This window comes from Rhyacophila brunnea, unplaced genomic scaffold (genome assembly GCF_057557595.1).
Source record: "Rhyacophila brunnea isolate RB1 unplaced genomic scaffold, BYU_Rbru_1.0 scaffold_18, whole genome shotgun sequence".
In the NCBI taxonomy this organism is placed as follows: domain Eukaryota; kingdom Metazoa; phylum Arthropoda; class Insecta; order Trichoptera; family Rhyacophilidae; genus Rhyacophila; species Rhyacophila brunnea.
In genome coordinates this window covers 19,356,613-19,376,224 of record NW_028232837.1, presented here as the reverse complement: position 1 = coordinate 19,376,224, position 19,612 = coordinate 19,356,613, and the positions used below count along the sequence as shown (strand labels likewise).

Below are 19,612 nucleotides of genomic sequence, written 5' to 3'. Positions count from 1 at the left end.
TTGCATAATACAAATGCGAATTATATTCATTTAGTATCGCATTTCGTTAAAATAATAATACCGTACGTGAGTTTGAATTCTCTGGCAAGGCAATCTTCACAAAGCAAACGAAGAGTGTCCATGCTGGGTGGGGTCAACGAACCCCGGACTGACAGAAAACGAAAGTAGTGTCCTTTGCTAGTATTCATTGTAATATTATTATTATTATGTATGCACGTCACTATTATTATATTAGCATTGTTGCCATTCATATAAATAAACGCATCCCTCGCATAAAAGCCAAGCAATAATAATAATAATACTAAACAGTCAGTTATTTTCCGTTTTCAATACCCCACGGTGGGACTAATAACAGGGCCCACTAATAGTCAGGCCGTGACACGAAATTAAACTTCGATCGTATTCTAGTTATTGATCCATACTTTGAATGCATTAGTATGGCAATTATTTGTAGATAATAATGTTTAATTAAACGAAATAATATGCAATATAAAATGTTCATTTACTGCGAAGATGTCTCTTTCGGCTTGAGTAATATAAGTTTTTTATCTGTATAGACTATAGTACAAACAAATATTTGTTATGTACGATTACGGACCCAATAATTTCACAATACCTATTTATAGATGTCGCTAGTTTTTAAAGCTGTTTTACGTGTCAAGTGGAAAAACAAATAAAAGAAGGTACATGGCAATTATTGTTTAGAGAATTCTTGTACATATATAAATTATTTTAGGCAATCAATATGTTAAGTCACTTCAGTTGAGGCATGGTCTAAAAAATCGTGGCTAGGCGATGCGCGGATTGTGCATGACGCGTACCGAACGAAATATAATTTGTCATAAAAATTCGACATGCGTCCATTTAATGTTATGTTTATTGTTATATTACTGATAATAATAGTATATTCGCTGACATGTTTTCTTTTTCAAGTCCATACGTAAAGTTTTTTAGTAATCTTTACACGAAGAATATATTCATCCGACGCCATGACAAAACAAATCGACGTGCACACACCTCGACTGTCGGTCTCCGATTGGCGACGAGTGCCAAATTTCGTCGCACCTACTGTTGAAAATTATTTGCCGTTTTACTGAAGTACGGCTCGTAACATTAAATTATTAATAATCGAGCCTTCGTCACTCGTTCGAATAATCTATATTGCTAATTACATTCATAATACCTATATTTGTACATATTATGTGCAAAATAGATTTTTCAGTATCCGCTGTATGAATGACAATTATTAGGGTGTTCAAAACAGTCTTTTAAATGTCACTCAAAACGTATTTCAAACATCGAATTAAATTTAAAAGAACAACACAGCCATACGTAAAATAGAGACTGCACGAGCAGTGCAATATACGACCATAAATAATATTATAAATCGACATCGCGCAAATGCCATAAATTAAAAAAAAAAAGTAAACCAGCAATGCCAGTGCTGTCTTTCGATAGACGTCAAAGACAAGACAAGAGCCGGCGCAGAGCGATTATGACATCATCGTCTGCGGCGCCGCTGTTCTGCCGAACAGCTCCGCCATTATTTTATTCGCGGTGAGGTCACCGCCCAACTCAACAGAGGCGCTAGCCCGCTCGCCATCGACAATACCACCTAAATCTAAATCTTACCAAATTATTCGCCTAGTATGCATACAAATCCACTTCATATTAGTGGATACTGTGTCAATGCATATTCTATCGTACCTACCTACTATTTTAAATTACGAATCGAGAAAAAGGAACGATATGGAATTTGATTTCCGATTAAAACCACCTCTGCTCGCCTGATACATTCTAGTTTGTATTTTACATTATAAGGCGGGAAAAAGGAAACGACAGGGAATTTGATTTCCGATTAATCCACCTCTGCTGTTCGCCTGATACATCATTAGCCCGGGTAGAACCCCAGTATCAAACATACAAAGAAAAACATCATGTGAATTTGTCAGACGAGGGGTTCGATGATGGGACGCACCAATTCGATAATGGCACAGGGATTCTCCTGACGAAAAAGAATTGGTAGTTACTCCCGAGTTAATCAGCTGTCTTAAAGTTGGCTTAAAATAACAACGTAGGTACTATTAGGTTGATCAATCATCGAATGAATAAAGTGAACCGATGAGTTAAATGTTACAAATTAATCTGCAATGCGAAATAACTTGCAGCTAATTGAATGATTAGCCGTAGTAACCTTTTTTCGGCTTAAACTTCATACATTCCCAATGGCTTCGGTCTCCCCCGTATTCTATAATCTAGATGTACCTAAGTATAATCAAACAATTGTTTCTAAACCCACTCAACTGAGTTCAGCACTGAAAATGTAATTATGAGAAAAAATCATAAATGCATTCCAGATTCAACTGTATCAAACTTCACGTTACCGCCCGCATCTGTCAAAAACCGCAAATACTTAAGATACAAACCATTTTTAATTCAATAATCACTAATTTTCATAAATTATCAAATATTGTACAGATTATAGTTTCGAATATAACACATGGTCAGCTTGAGACAACATTCACATTAAAAGACAAAAATATAGCTCTGAAGGAATAGACCACAAACAAGTAACAAATACACCGAACACTTATTAATAATATTTAGAAGGACTATGACCATCCGTACATAACACCGAGACGATAGAAAAGCTGTTGCTTATAAAAAAAATCATAAATATACGAAATGTAATTAAGTACCTAGTAATAATATTTTTATATTGGTACTAATTCAATAACATTAAAAACGTTTGAAATCCTTCTAGTTTTTCGATTTCGTACTCTTTGGGAATAACTGAATTTATATCAGTATTATAGATAAGTATTTGCAATGCATGTATTGCAACTAGGTATAAAATATTCAATTAATAATTCCCAGCTCGTGTTATATACCAAAACGAATACCTTTATATCGCAGAGTAACATTCATAAATGATATTTTAAACGTGCGATAGTAAATTGTAACGATATCAAAATGCCAAGCCAGTGACGGGTAAGGTAGAATAGAACAGAGTGCACCGTCGAGGGGCGCGGCGCGGTCGGCGAGGCCGGCGGGGCAGGGGGGCGATACGGAGGCGCCAGGCGCCCGCCCGCACACCGGCGGACGGCGGGTGCCGCCACTGCCGCGCGGTGCACTTATGCAAATGCCGAACAGTCAATGTGAAATACTCTTTAACACCGAATATTGCACATTGCAGCGCGTAACCCCAAAAAGTAAATTCTCAATCAACGCCGCTGTCAAAACATCATATTCTCAATAAGTCACAATATTTCATGGTAATTATTTATTTACAATGCAATTGAATGCAATCAACGAAACTGACGTTTTCAATATCAGATTCGATTTCAAAGATTACTGATGCGCGATACCCTGGCATAATAATATGATGAATGAATATACTGAGGATCCGAAGACAAAGGAAAGGTTGCCAAAATCAACGCCGACGTCTGTCAACGGATGAGGCACAATAATAATATTACATAATATCATGTAATATAATTTTATTATTTCCAAAAAATGAATCTTAAAATGCGCACTGATCTTCTGCGCAGTTACAATTTTAAAAACACAATTTTGAAGCCGATGACAGATGAAAAACAAAACAAATGAAAATGGCGTTGATGTCATTCGTATTACGCAATGGGTAAATGGTTATCAATTCAATTATGCGCGCATATTATTAAGTAGGTATAAATATTGTTGTGGTTGTCTAAAACTAAAATACTGAAGAACATTTTTCAAATCATTAATTATTAATTGAGCAAAGAATACTTATTTACATAAGACATTTTCCTTGTGGTGGTAACAAAATTACAACTTCAAAGTATAGGGGGCTTTTGACATTATCTTTCTGTTATTTTAAGGCACGTTCCTAAATTCTAGATGCTAGCATAAAGTTCCTAATAATTACAGAGAACTTAGATATTTATTCGTACATCCTTAGAATAGCTATCCATCAAGTAACTAGGTATAATAATTTAACACTGAATACTGAGAGGATGGAACCAAGCTGAAGAGTGCAGAGGAAGAAAAAGTAAATCTATATCGCATGTATTTCCATCTCAATGTCCACCGCGCTGAAGAATTTCTTGGGTGCCATTAAAAAATACATGTAGCTGATCATAGCCGTTCTCACTCCTTGGTAAATCAGGCGAGAACTTTTGTAAGCATTATTCACAATATCATAAAGTATGTATAATATTCCGGTTTCCTATTACAAAGTGGTCTGAGATTTAAAAAAAATATGCGATTCTTAAAATGGTTCACTAACCAATTGGAAATGGATGTGGTGATTACATGCAACACTCGAATGAATCGGTCCACCAATATTAGCGAGATTCTAACATTATGACAGTTTTCACATTGATATTATTAAATAATCATTTACTTCGACTTTACCCGAAAACTATAAGAAATTCAAAGTAAAATCCATATACATGTCATATAGGCAATAATATATCATAGAGATTATCAAAATGGGGGGTGTATTTTCAAAGTGAACTTATTCCACTACTTGATGAAAATGAGTTATGAATGCCAGAATTTAAAGGATAAAATTTTGAAATATTTTTTGTATAGAACTTAATAGAATTCAATACAGGAGAAAAATCAACTTCAAAATCGGTATCAGTTACAAAAGTAACTTACTTATTAAAACATTCATGTAACATCAACACCGTAAACAGTTTTTTGGCTTTTGCCAAAAATTTGTTGAAGTGGAATAAGTTCACTTTGAAAATACACCCCTCAAATATAGGTTCATCAGAACTGACAGCTAATTGCACGTCGTGCATTCTCCAAACGTCAGCAAATCGTACAAAACGTCAGCTGCAACAATGCTTATCTTTCTTTGCCCTACTTAATTTTGCTTTCTTTCGTAATCCTCATAATATAAGTCAATATAATACTAAGTAATCACTAAATTATTCGACGGTATACCATCATCAGCTGTTACAATTGCTGGTTGAAAGCCTCCTCAAGATCTATCCACTCTTATCGGTCCCTTATTATTCGCTACAACGTAATTCCGCTGAACCTTGAAGCTATACATACTTTAAACTTAAATTATGTCTAGTATTAAACATAGAACAATTGAAAACACCTCAGATATACCCACTAGAAAAAATACGATGCCTGACGGGATTTGATTTGGGATTGTATATCCACTGGTATCGCGCCAATATGCTTTAAAGCTACAGGCCTCCTACTTAATTACGATAATTTAAACTAGTAGGTCCTACATGAAATGTTATTAAATTGCGTTATTATTGACTATAGGTTTTTGTGTTTTAAATCAAGGAATATTAATTGCCTTAATTACTAACCGACGCCCGGCTCTCACCAAATATTTAGTTATAACGTCCACTTGAACTTGCCAACAACTTTTAATAAACCATTTCTATTGTTCAACGAATTATTCACAAGATTAGCATGTGGCGCTCACACTCAGCGGACAACTTATACTGGTGAATCTATAATGAGTCTTCGCCACTGAAAAATACATAGCTTCGTATAGTTACCAGTGTTGCCATCTTTTTCCATGCTGATTATAGTAGAAAGGCGTAAAAATTATAGTATTTCTGTAAAAAATATAGTACAGGAACATTTTTTGGCTTAAATCCTTTAAAATTATAGTATTTTGGCATATTTGGCGTAAAATTATAGTATTGCAGAATCAAAATTATAGTATTGTACTATAATTATAGTACGGTTGGCAACACTGATAGTTACAAATAGTAAGGTAACGTAATGTGACGCCACGGGACGGAATTTATTAGCAAAATATGAGATGTGTCAAGATTCTTTTTACCTGATAAAATTGATTGTTGATTCCACCATTGTTTCCCTTCTCGGAAGTATTTTTTTTTATTACGCTTACAATCTTTATAATTATAAATGACTTACTTACTATCAAAGACGGCGTCCTGTCGTCGACGGGTTAATGTTTAAAACGTCAGACGCCTCGCATTATTTATGCATCCAATATTAATTAGTTTACTGTCGCACGCCAAGGCTCTCTGCATCCATAATTATTTATGAATCGATCTGTTGCGTTGCCGACATACATTTTATGAATTGAACTACCCACGCACTATTCGACCAATTGAGAAAAAAACACCTTATATCTCGCTTTCTTTGCAAAGTTGTCCGAAGTTGGCTGAGGGAAAAAATAGCAATGCATATTGATTGGTCCGTAGTAGGTATAGTATGAGGAAACCACGACCTACGTGGCTTGAATGAAAGATCTTTCAATTCAGTGTGTAAAAAAGGTAAGGGGTTTGTTTGTACATCCTTTTCCATAAATCACGCAGTTTCAAGCACAACGTATATTAAATCTAGGCTAGTTGTCATTAAACACAATTGATACCTATAATATTGTCTTTCTAGAATCTAGTTGCTCAGTTCAGAAATGGATGAAAAGAAAAAAACAATTGATCCAATCAACTCAATGTATATAAAATTAGATAGAAGACACTCTAATCTGAGTCTAATCCGTATTATGTCTACGTTTTGTTGAGTGAAATTGTTTTGTTATGTCAGTTTTTTTTAAATAAGTTTGTGAAACTATAACTGCCCCACTAAATCAGGTGAATAACAAGTACTTCCAGCGACGAATTACACCCAATTAAATGAGTTACGTTATCGGTTATTGGTAGTAAACAAAAGAAACTTTTGATAATCTTTTCTTTGAAATATAAGGCAAAATTTCTGGGATTATGATACGTTCAGGCCAGGTACAGGTTTGAAAATTGTATAAAATCCATTACGAATATTATGAAATAACCTAACTAATATCCACAATGTTATTAATCACATGACCGGTGGTTACAACTGTTTTGTCCTAAAGGCATTGAATTAGTTGATTGCTTCCACTATAATGGAGTTCCACAACGTAAATGCCAATCCAATAAATAACCATTATGAAGTGTTTGATATTATATATTACAATGTCTTTTATAAAGTACCAAATAACGTGAAAAAAGTTATATTTTAAAATGTTATAGGTACTAAGTAACAGTGGCGAAGACTCCATACTAGGCGATTATTTAAAGCCTACCTTCTTAAGAAAAATATTTTTTAATTGCATATTGACATATTTATATACTTAATCACTTCATTATTTTATGTTATATAAAAATAATTTATTTTGCCAACGAGATCGCATATGTAGGAATGTATTACAGTATTACACAGTTTACAAAACAACTGCAAAGGTATTAAAAAAACCACAGCGCGCCGCGCCGTAAATTAAATAATAAATGCCGCGACTTCTCGACGTAAATAAATTTCCGATTATGTTTGGAATAATTCTGATTTTTTTTTGTATGGACTTTACGTCTCGTAACCTCAGCAAGTCTGCTGATTTGTACGAAATGAGGCAAGCTCCTTTCGCAGAGCCTAAAACATTCGCGCATAATATTGTTGTCACGACTGCGCACTTTGTCCAAAATCATTAATAATTAGATAATTAAAAAAATAATTTCAACGGCGTTTAATCGAATATTAATAAATAAGTAAGTATAGATTGTTTTTAAAAATAAAAATAAATTTTATCTAATGATTTTTGATGGGTAAGTATACATGTTTTGAAAAATACGTAATTTAAACACATCGCTCATTTTTATGTCGTCAATGAGTTTTTGAAGTTTCATTGAATTAGTGTGCCGTTATCATTTATTAGTGTGTGCCTATTCATTAGTAGTAAATATCGTACTATTCTCGTAAGTATACCTGACAAGTGTGCTCTTTTTATCATATCTCCACAGCCTACCTCTTTCCAAAAGTCACCCTTCGCCACTGCTAAGTAATGTGTATAAACATTACTACCTAAGCGATTAAATGACTTGTAAGTATAGTGAACAGCTTAATAAATCCAGGAAGTTATAATTTATAAATAAAATTTAAAGCGAAAATGCGCCATTGATATTATGCATATTGTGACATTAGCTAGTAGGAATGCATAACCAAAAAGAGGTATTAGGTTCGAGAATGAGAAGACAGGTGGCATGTCGGTTGCATTGTTAGCAGTGGACCCAGTGGTATTTGGAGGTCAGAGACGTGTTAATTGCACAGGTGGTGTTGAAATCTGAAGGCACCTGAGTCGGGGGACCGCTTTTGATGCAGATATCGCGGAAGATTACCTCATAATATTCAAGAGTTCAATATACTTGCGAGGCATTTCGACGGTATTATTAATTTCTGTAGTTATATAAGACTTATATTATATTTATTTGATGTAACAACATCTTCCATACATAATTAAAAACCTAGTGCGGACCAAGATAAATATATCTCTTTCCGTGAACAGATGAACAAACATTGAATAAAACTACTTGAAAAACATTTAAAACATGTGCAAAAATAAGTGGAAAGTGTTAGTTTGGGGTGTTTTATGGAATTCTCTTACATGCTGCCGTACCTATAGACAGGATTGGTGAGAGATAGGTACATACCTACTATATAATATCGATGACATGTCATGTCATGAAATGGGATCAAATGTCCATAATAAGGTATAATTTAAATCAAGGAGAAGCTTGGCTACGAGGGCTAAGAAGGATGGCGACAATTATTATACATTTGACAGTCTCGCCCGAAAAGGAACAGCTAACCGCATGAAAAGCGAATCTAGCGTCGGAGGGTCTCGACTCGAACAGGGGATACAAAATAATGGAAAGTAAGTAACAAGGTTAAATCAAGAATGTGGATAATTATGGGATAAACTTAAAAACGTGTTAATACCTACCTATGTTATTTTCAATAGTTACGTCTTATCTGAATCATAATATGCATTGAAATGTGTCACGTAAACGAAACGCGCATTCAATATTGGTAATATTTGAGAACACCGTTTCTTGGGTTGGTTCTAGGTATTACTGTCATAAAATAATAAATCTAATCCGACTTCAAAGCATTGGTCCATGGCGACTAGCTTTGTCATTACTATGGTTTGTATGGTCTTATCTGGACAAGGCCAGCAGATCGGCTCCCGCCAGGCACCGGTCCTGAGTACAGATCATCAAGGGATAATATGGTGAAATGCGGGTCTCTGATGACAAAACTTCAGTCATACTTTCATGTAAATCACTAATAAAATGCAATTTAACAAAAGCTGAAGAAAATGCTGTTACTTTGTCAACTACTAGAGTGAGATTCTTTGACAACTGATTTGATCATTCATTCATTATCTAGACCACTTCCTCGATAATTAATCCGGATAATTGAGGTGTATGTGTACATAATTGTAATTAAATCGATACATGTTGTAGCCGGAGAATGTGCTATCTCTGTAGTATTTTGTCATGCGGTAACAGCATAATAATATTTCAAATTAACCAGTGCATCTTGTTGGCGGGAAGATAATATTATAAATTTGAAATAAAATACACAGGCACCCATGCACAGATAGGGTTAATCGCATCGAGATGAAACATACGGCGCACCAGTGACGTGCCTATAAATAAAATGGAGACATGGGCGGTAGGCGCCAGGCGCCCGCTCTTTATTCGTAATACCCGCTGCATTTATGCAAATTGGTGTATCGGATAAAAAATATGCCGATAAAGTTAAACAAAAATATTTTTTATAACGAGCCAGACGTAGGCGATTCAATATTAATAAGAAATCTAATTATTCAAGGATAATTTAACATATTGGTATGGTTACAAAATGATGGGTCTTCTAATCCCCTTGAAAATGGAATAGATATTTACTTTACCTAATCGGCTGGAAGCATTGTATTTGGTTGATCAATGATCACCATCGATTAATTCATTTTAGTATTGAACGTGGACCGTCGTCTGTCGACGCAAGAGCTCCTGATCTTGGTGTCTTAATAGGGAACTGGCATAGTTAATTGACAAACACCAGCAGCTTCGTATATATCGCATGATATTAATTTAAATCGGAAAAGCTACTGCATCTGCATCGTCATTTATAGTTGCTGACTTTGCACAGGGTTTTTAAGCGTTCATATTATTTTGATATGTTTACGTGTCGTGGAAGGGGTAAGCCGTAACGCAATCGGGGCCGCACATTGTTATGAATGAGCAAAGAGGTAATGTGCAACCAATGAGGTTTAATAATAATTATGTTATTGTGCCGCTAACTTCAAATAAGTCCAAACTGATAGTGGACAATGTAAGATTCGGTCATCTCATAAAATAAAGTTTCATTGGTACATATTGATGGAAACACCAAAAAGCTTCTTACTGCAGGGTGCCTTACGTCAATAATAAAATCGTTATAGATACACGTGGAGATGGGTTAAAAGTAGTCGTGTGGTATGCATACCGGGTTTGCAGAGCCTGCTCCAGTGATAAGGGTTGCAGCAGAGGCCAGCCGCACACTCCGGCAGGGGCCTGAGGTCTCCGGGGCCGGCCAGGTCCGGCCAGAGGAAGAGGCGGCAAGAGGCGACGGCGGCGTGAGGAGGACCGCCCCTCACGCAGCCGCCTTCCGCGCCGCGGGACTTGAGGGCCACCATCAGAACGTCGAGGTCTTGCTGCGGCAGAGCCGCCAGCACGTCGCAGTCGTCGTTCTGGGGGGTGCGGTCGAGCGGGGCGGCGGCGTAGGCCAGCAGCCGCCGCCCCGCCAACGATCGCCTGTTGAGGAACATCAGGGCGCGCGCGCATCTGCGCAGATTTCTGTCTTCTCTCGCCTCTCACGAACAAGAACAACCCACGGTCCTCACTTGGCGCGCAGTCGGCTGTGCCACTGGATGAAACTCACCGGCATTGCACCACCTGCGCGCATGCCGACAAACGACACTGGCTGGATAGCTCGACAGGATACTTCCGAATACCTCTGCCAATAAAAGAAACAAAACTATCCATGTAATTGTGAGGATTTCACGAAAATTTGATATGATAACTTTCAATACAAGACACTTTTATTCACTCACCCACACCATATAATATTATTACAAAATGTGTAATTTTGATATGTTGAATTTTTTGATTGAAATAAAGCGGTTTCTAATATTTAAAAACTAGGTATTTTAATGACTATATAATATTGTAAACGTAAGTAGGTTGGCAGACAAAACGTCTTATCGATATGTCCCAGTGCGCTGGGAAACAATTTGATATATATCTTAATTAAATTAATTATTTATTGTTTTATTATCATAAAGCACCTTACTGAAGAATTATTGCCTTATTTATTATTAGGCAAATTGATATGAAGTGGGTTTTCGACGGGCCCGTGCCCCGCGAATACCGCCGGAGTTTCAAATTGATAAACAAGCACTCCGGTTATGTATTTATTTACTTTTACGTGTATTTTATTTACAAGACGTATCCACAAGCAAGTCACCGTTTGATGATCTATATTTCCACTGATATTCACTCTAATTGCTTCGCAATCCGAATAGGCGTACGGAAAGTGATTTTCTTCCGTATTTGTTATTTTCATCACTACGTCAAAACAGTGCACGAAAAAATTCGCAATGATATTGTTTGAAACTTTAGATTATTGATGACAAACTGTCGTAAAAAGCTATGAGTTATTAACTATGATATTATGTTGTTTTGTAGTCGCGACAAGCTACGGTACGACACAAAAAATGTATTTTTCTATTACTCGCGGTTGTTCGCATGTACTTCGACAGTAGAACTATTTTTCGAGAGGCGCGGGCGATAGGTTATGATGACGAAACGTCGGACGGCATTAATAATACGAAAGCACAGGCACTTTTCTTGATTATGCAAAATGGATAACACACCGATGCGGCGGGATTATAACGCGACATTTGAGGAACACGCCACCGGCAATGCACAAAACAATATCACTGACACTCCGCACGTACTCACCCCGGCCGACATTGTGAGAAGACTGCTGTGAAGTTCGCGTCGCAACAGTCAGCAACTGGTTACGAGCTTCTCATAATCATCGCTAGGCAGCGGTAGTAGCCTGACGGCGGTTTGCCAAGCTGTATCACCGATGGATTATATTTATTTCTATACAAAATATTCCTCATTTGTTACGCGGACGAATAAACACTCGATCCTAATCATTAGAACACGCCAACACGACAATTAATTATTGTATGTATGCGACAGGTAGCAGTCTCATAGGTGAGCATTGAATTATTGAAGATATCTTAGAATGATGTGCAAAAACTTCCAAATATAAACATAGTTCGATGTTTGTTGGTATTGTCCATTTTACATTTTCAACATGAGAATTTTGTGATATTTTTTCATTGATTTACACTATTTACAGGATACAACCTCCCATACAAAATATCAACACTAAAGTGGACATCTTTTGCAGAATTGGTCAGACATGTGACGAAAATCTATAAAAATCGCCGTTATGGTAATGCAATATCAATGTAGGTATAGTTAATTTTTCAACCATTTTATTTGTATTTATTTTCATTTATTTTGTTAACTGTCAATTCATGGTGGAACTGCATTCTATTGTTTGATTTAATAAAACGCAAGTTTTTTGTAGTACTTTTTCCAGAATCCAGTTTTAAAAGTGGAATAAGTACTACAAAAAAAATGCGTTTTATTAAATCAAACAAATTTGTATTTATGTTTACTAATATGTATGAGCGGACTCGGGCAGACTATGAGTTGCATGGTCACGGTTGTTTACAAGGATTCATTTATTTCACACTCGTCTAATGAATCCTATAATGTTCGTTTTTCAAAAATACGCGTGTGCCAAGCAGAGTTAGATAGTGGCCAATCTCCCATTACGTCGAGAGATAACTAACCAATGGCGGTCGGCCTCCAGCGGTCGCCAGTCTGGTCGGCTGTGTGGCGCCACAAGACACACACACTCACACGGCGCCGTGCACGTATACTACGAGGCACACTTGCATGCATGTGTACTACGCACGCATGTGCACAGAGATGTCGTCAGTGACGTGCGCCCGAGCGTAATTCAGTACAAAATTATAAGAAGATTAATATATTTTTTTTAATTTTAGAATTATAGTTATTTTCTACCTGCTTAAGTTTACATGTATTTTTATTATCCTGCTTCTTTAAATTCAAAAATAACACTGCAGAAACATAATATCTGGATGGGGCGCAATGTATGTGCCGTTCGAAGGATAATAATATTATAACGAATACAAGAGGCTTAATTTAAAAACGATTACCAATTGGAAAATAATGATCACCAATATTTAAAATTGAAGATAAAATTATACATTTGTAGCGTACTACAATTAAATGAGCATAGGTGTAATAAATAAACATGCCTTCTTCCTGGCATTACAACCATATATGGTCTTAACCTTCACCAGCATCTGCTTCCGTCCAGGCCTGTGCAAAGCAGCTTCTCTCGAGTTTATAATGCCAAAATAAACAAATGACGTGTTCTATTCTGATATTCTAGAAATACTACGAAATAGTTGATACAATAAATTTGAGAGTAAAACGCTGAAAACGTTGGTAACAAGACGTGATATTTAACAGTAAATAATTCGTCTTTCAGCGCTCGAAATGGAAAAATTACGAACCGGAGCGCTCGACAGTTTTCTGAAGATTTTTACATAGTAAAGTTATCAAAGTTTATGTGTTTATTTTTCATAAAAATAAGTGTGTTAGAATTTCTATTATATGGCCTATCCAGCTCAGACGGTCAAATTATTTATTCCACGAGACGGAGCGATAATTTTACCGATTTCACGAACAGGAACGGCGCTCCGGTGCGTTCCGGTCCATTTCGAGCCCTGGCAGCGCTCGAAATGGAAAAATTTACGAACCGGAGCGCTCGACAGTTTTCTGAAGATTTTTACATAGTAAAGTTATCAAAGTTTATGTGTTTATTTTTCATAAAAATAAGTGTGTTAGAATTTCTATTATATGGCCTATCCAGCTCAGACGGTCAAATTATTTATTCCACGAGACGGAGCGATAATTTTACCGATTTCACGAACAGGAACGGCGCTCCGGTGCGTTCCGGTCCATTTCGAGCCCTGGACTCTTACTACTATGTCAGCTAATGCAATTGGCATACTTACTAAAACTTGCCTCATTTTCAATCGATACTGATCGTGCATGTGTATGATGTATACACGTTACAATAATCAGTCTCCCTTAGAGCATAGCTGTTATGAGGATACTGGGAGTTAGCCTCCCATTTTGTGATGTTTGATATTTTATTGTTATAGTTCTAAATACGCATTTTCTTAAATTAAGGTAGGTAAAAAATTGTCACAAAAATCCGCAATGCAGGTATTTTAATACTCCCAATTAAAAAATGTGGGAAAAAAGTATAATAATTTTCTTGTTTATGATTCGATCCCATCACCCTGTCTAGATAATGCATCGGTAGCTGTCTTATTTAGGTAATAACTACTTTTCAGCACATTATAATGTTTTTTCCTTTATCGCAGACATTAGCAGATATCGATACCTAACTGAAAAGAATCTGATTTAATCTAACAGTAGAATAAAAACGAAATGTGCATGTATTTTGGATACTTATCAGTAGAGCATCATTAGATTCGTTGAATTTATAAAACTTAATTAATCTTTAGTTCCGTGGAATAGAAAATATGGTAGCTGCATTGATATACTAGCTGGTAGAGTCTCAAGTTTAATACAATGATTTTAGAAACCTGTGCTGAAAAATACGCTCACGTATTTATGTATTCTACTAGGTACTTGGTTTTTATGCAGCAACAACTTTCGTTCATTTATTTATATAAAATCGACAATCTCGTGTAAAAATAATATTTATCACTTTTTTCTTCGAATTAAAATTATTTGGTGCCACCTCTGGTATAAATAAAAATGTTACATCCACAAAGAGTTCTAAATTCAAATATTATGCATAATTAAAGTTTTTTGTGGTAAATGCACATTTTATTTATGTAAATTAACTTGATAACAAATACCGAGGCATTGTTTAAATTAAATGTGCAAACAGTCAGTGATTTCGGAGTTTTATGGCAATGGCCATTGAAGATACTTCAAAGAAATACGTAGGCACAGGAAATTGCCATTCATAAAATTCTTCAGATGCTAGGTTGACTAAACATTAATTCAATTCTTTGAAATGCAATTAGAACCACTTACTTTAAAATTTCTGGGAAAGTATTATAAGCCTTTTCAGCTTTCCGTTTTATATAATTAATAGTCAACCGATTTCGGATTCGAGACCAATAGAACGAATAGAACTCGACTTGGTTAAAACTTTCTGATGATAGGTAGGTAACAATATTATGATTTGATTCATTATATTATTTTACATGGAGGAATACCTCAAAGCACTGACCACGACTGTTTCCCAATCCAAGAGTCGCAAGATGATTTCTATGGGTTTCTTTGGGGCATTCCACGTTTACCCAACTGAACCATCAAACTGCTTTCTTCACCGAAAATACGAGGCAGCTAAACATTAGGATTTAGGAGAGATACATAATCCATTGGACGCCTTCATTTGGTAATGGTACGTCTTCCTCCCATATAATTACCTTATTTTACTGCTAATAGATGATTTGAAATCATAATTTTTCATTGTGGATTCACTGCTGAAACATCTATCGATATCTCAATATTTTAGAATTAACAACAACCGTATTCCCGAGCCATTGATTGATATGCCGGGAATGGGACGACTGGTCTCCGGACAATTGGACGCCGCACTGTCGTAGACACGTATACAGAACGTAGACGAGGTATTTTAATCAGTTTCTATCTACTACTTAGTAGTTTTAATTCATTTTACTCTAAACATAATGTATTCTTATTGCGGATTGAGAATTACCATGCCTAAGGCTTTATATAAAATAAAAAAACTCTTTTTTCGTTGGAACTTAAACATATGCACGATTAAATCATTATTTACGTCTGCATATTTACATTCTCACCAACTATTAAATCATAATATAATCATTTATCAAGTACCTATAAGTACCTAACGTCTATTTATTTTCGAATTCCGTGGCGTCCAGTTGTCCGGTGCCAAATCGTCCTAGACCCGATATGCCAGATGAAAAAAAAGTGACATGAAAGAAAATGTTTAATAATTCATCACAAACGAATAGTGAGAGAGGACTTCTGATGGATAATCCACGAAGTTTTATTTTATTACTATTATTTTTTTCCACTTTATTAAAAATGATTTATAGACTACAAAGATAGGGTACTGAGATTGGGGAAGGGGGCTTCAGATAGGGATATAATATATCTTACGACATTGTGCTGAAAACATATTATTTAAAAGTGTTTTAATTAATTGTAAATACATGGAAAATAGGTAGGTACATTCAAGTCAAATGTAAGCTTGCAATTAAAAAATCAGTAAGATGCAATATGAATTATTGTTCGATATAATTAATCAGTATACGTTGAACATTATTATTTTTTTCTTTTCTAATTCTATATAGAATTTAAATTTTGAATATTGACACCGATGAGACAATGCATTCGGTGGGTACCATAGACTATAGATAGATACATTTTAATATTACATAGGTACCTAAAATATAGTCTGTGTTTTCTGTTGGTTGTTCATTTTTATAAGAATAATATGCAACAATTCAAAGAATGCCCGTAATAAAAAAATGCGATCTCTTTATATTTAAAAGCTTCCGAGAATTTAAAATGGAATCAAGGAAATTATTGAATTCGAAATATATATTTGGAATTATAACTCTTATCTTTCTATGCATACTAAAACTTAAAAGGATTCGTGACAAAACAGAACATTATTTTTTTACGGTCGATGAATGTGTTATATTAAACAGCCATAAAATATAATATTATGTTTTTGTTTTTACAATGAAACTACGTAAATTCGAAAGTTCTTTATGAACAAAGGCTTTATTGGTCTGCGAACTTATTTTCCAATTAAAGTTTTATAGACTGCCGCTAGATGTCAATCGAAGAAAACTTTCGGAAAATTATAACAAGCCTGGGAAACTCAAGCTATTTTCCAGAAGATGTTAATATATTTACCTACGTACCTACTTAGTTAGATATCAATTATTAGAGAAAAAGACATTAATTACTACATAATTTAATATTTATCTTCTTACCTACAAATATAATATAAATAGAAGTTAAATTCATTTTGACCGGGGAAATTATTACACAGTCACAGTAATAATCAAAGAGATTGGACGGTGCCCAGTCTTCAATCTCTTCGGTAGTAATGTTAATTTAAATTATATTAGTCATATTGGTACCTACTTATCTAAATTTAATATTGTTAATTTAATGATTAATAATAATATGTGATGTGATGACTATTGGGACCTACATAGATTACTCATTAATGTATACAATAACAGCTATTTCGGTTATAGGTGCGGTAGACTCGAGGCGCTGGCAGGTTTGGAGGCCCCTTCGCAAAAAATATAAACCGTCATTGATGGCACAAATACAGAAAATATTGGCAGGATTTTTTACTAATAATTCATTGATAGTTTTTTTTACACTCAGATTGTGAACAAACGCATAAGATGTTCATACTTTCTGATGTATCGACCACCTCATCTGTTTCACGGATAACCAACACTGTATAGCATAATATCCCCCAGCTCATTATTAATCAGATTCGAGGCAGGGTAAGAGGACGCATTATATTACTCAATTAAGAGTCTCTGTCATTGGTACAAGTGCAGCTTCACCGAACCGTTCCTAGTAATACAAATCGCACTGATGGTGGTCGACCATAGGGGATGGGACAAGAAGAAAAATATTTCAGTCTTCATGACATTTTCCAGATATAATTTAATATATTATCGATGGTAAAAATAATTAAAATAATTAAAAATATACTTACAAATATTCACGCAATGACGTTAGTAATTAAAAATATATATTTCAAAATAAATCGTCACCTCAATACTACAACTAGATAACTTGATTTTCACTGTTTTTGAGTTAGCTATTGAATATGATTCTACATGTCCTTCTCTACAAAATGATAAAACTAGGTAAGTCAGAAGTTAATGGGGACTGTATTACTTTTGTGTTTGAAAATATTAGATAACTTAAAAACCATAAATGCTTTAAATAAATAAAATAATATATTATCTACATTATTTAATTGTTTAGCATTATTTAATTGTAACCGATTAGACAAGCACAATTTTCCATTTTTATTTTAAATAATAATAATTATAGCCTAAATTTATGTTAGTCAAGTAAAGTTTAAATTTTATTTTACCCAATAGTGACCAAATCAGAGTTATCTAGTTGTAGTATTGAGGGTACGAAATGATAGTTTAAAGTTAATTTGTACATACCCATAATTTCTCGAAAAATGCATCCGTGTCAATCACTATAATTTCTACACATATAACTAACAGTTAAAGTTTTTTTTTTACAAGTTAATCTTATGTTTTATTATTATGTATATTAGAAGGTTCAGAAGAAAAAGGGGTCACACTTTATTAATTATGTCTCGCATGGCAATTAATAATCATTACAAATAACAGGCACTTATGAAAACTTCAATTTTCAAAGACACAATAAGTAACTATTTCAAATTTTGAAACTCGTTTGAAAAGGCACACATATACAGCGTTTGTCATTTAATAATAAATTATTGACTTATACTAATTAAACGTTTCTAATTAATTGATTATTTATCGAATTAATATTATAATTCGTTAGATTTCACTAGAAGTGTTTTAATAGTTTTCTAATTAGTTAGTTACCTACTGTTAGGTTACATTGGTTACACGGTTACAGTTAAGTACTTATAATGTATCCATAGTTATTGTAATAACTATTTCTTTGTTATAAATTATTTTAATTATGTAATATTTATTTTTTAAGTTAAAACAATGTTTAATTATCATACAAAAGTCATTGATTTAAAATAAAAGTCTTTTAATTACTCCCATTAGTATTTATTTAGCACTAATTTATAATATTTTACGTTTTTTTTTGAGTTTAAAAAATCGTGAAAACTTTTTAAAAGACGTGTGATCCGTGAGTTAAAGACGCGTCACATGTCCACGCGACAATCGGCATCGAAATGGCCCTCGTGGCGGGCGAGGCGTCGCTTATATTCAGCGGCCGTCGCCATGGAGACGTCGCGACGCCGGCCGACGTCTCGGAGGCTGTGCGGAGCCGAAGCTCTAGCCAAAAACAAAGAGAACAAACGGCGAACCGATGACAATTTTAACAGTTCATCGGCATGCCTCCATTGAATACGGCAATTGTCATTTTGGCGTAAACAACTGAGGGGGGTGACGCTTGGACCTTACAATAAATTTTATATCATTCATATGATAGGTTCTTAATATATTACTTACCGAAGTACTTATTTAAAAGATGATTCATAATATTAAGTATAATAAAATAATATTGGTTGGGCCGATTATGATACCAATCTCATCGTTAAACCCGCAAAAAATATGTCACACCCACCATCCTTATTATTATTGTCATCCAGGCACTACAATCACGGGTCATCAGTAGACCGTGATTTAATGACAGTCAGTTATTACTAGACAATGAGAGAATCAACTCGCTACAGTGTAGCCGTCGTTTAAGCAAGAACTCAATACGTGTCTCCATACGAGCTCAGTAAATCAGAACATCTATTCAAGCCGTGTTACCGTCATAGGGTGTCTGATCATTCATACAAACGTCATCATCATTCATATCATCTCAAGTGTAACAGTGAG

At 34.9% G+C, this 19,612-nt stretch overlaps 1 protein-coding gene across 1 annotated transcript in view; it reads right to left on the bottom strand.

The window, feature by feature from the left end:
- Positions 1-11,032, bottom strand: part of Dad (Daughters against dpp) — a 204,233-nt gene extending 193,201 nt beyond the window's left edge. Inside the window, exon 1 of the mRNA XM_085945399.1 lies at positions 10,294-11,032. Within this exon, the coding sequence (XP_085801525.1) occupies positions 10,294-10,615 (322 nt within the window). The 5' untranslated portion in view covers positions 10,616-11,032. The remainder of the gene's footprint in view (positions 1-10,293) is intronic.
- Between the last annotated feature and the right edge of the window lie 8,580 nt (positions 11,033-19,612).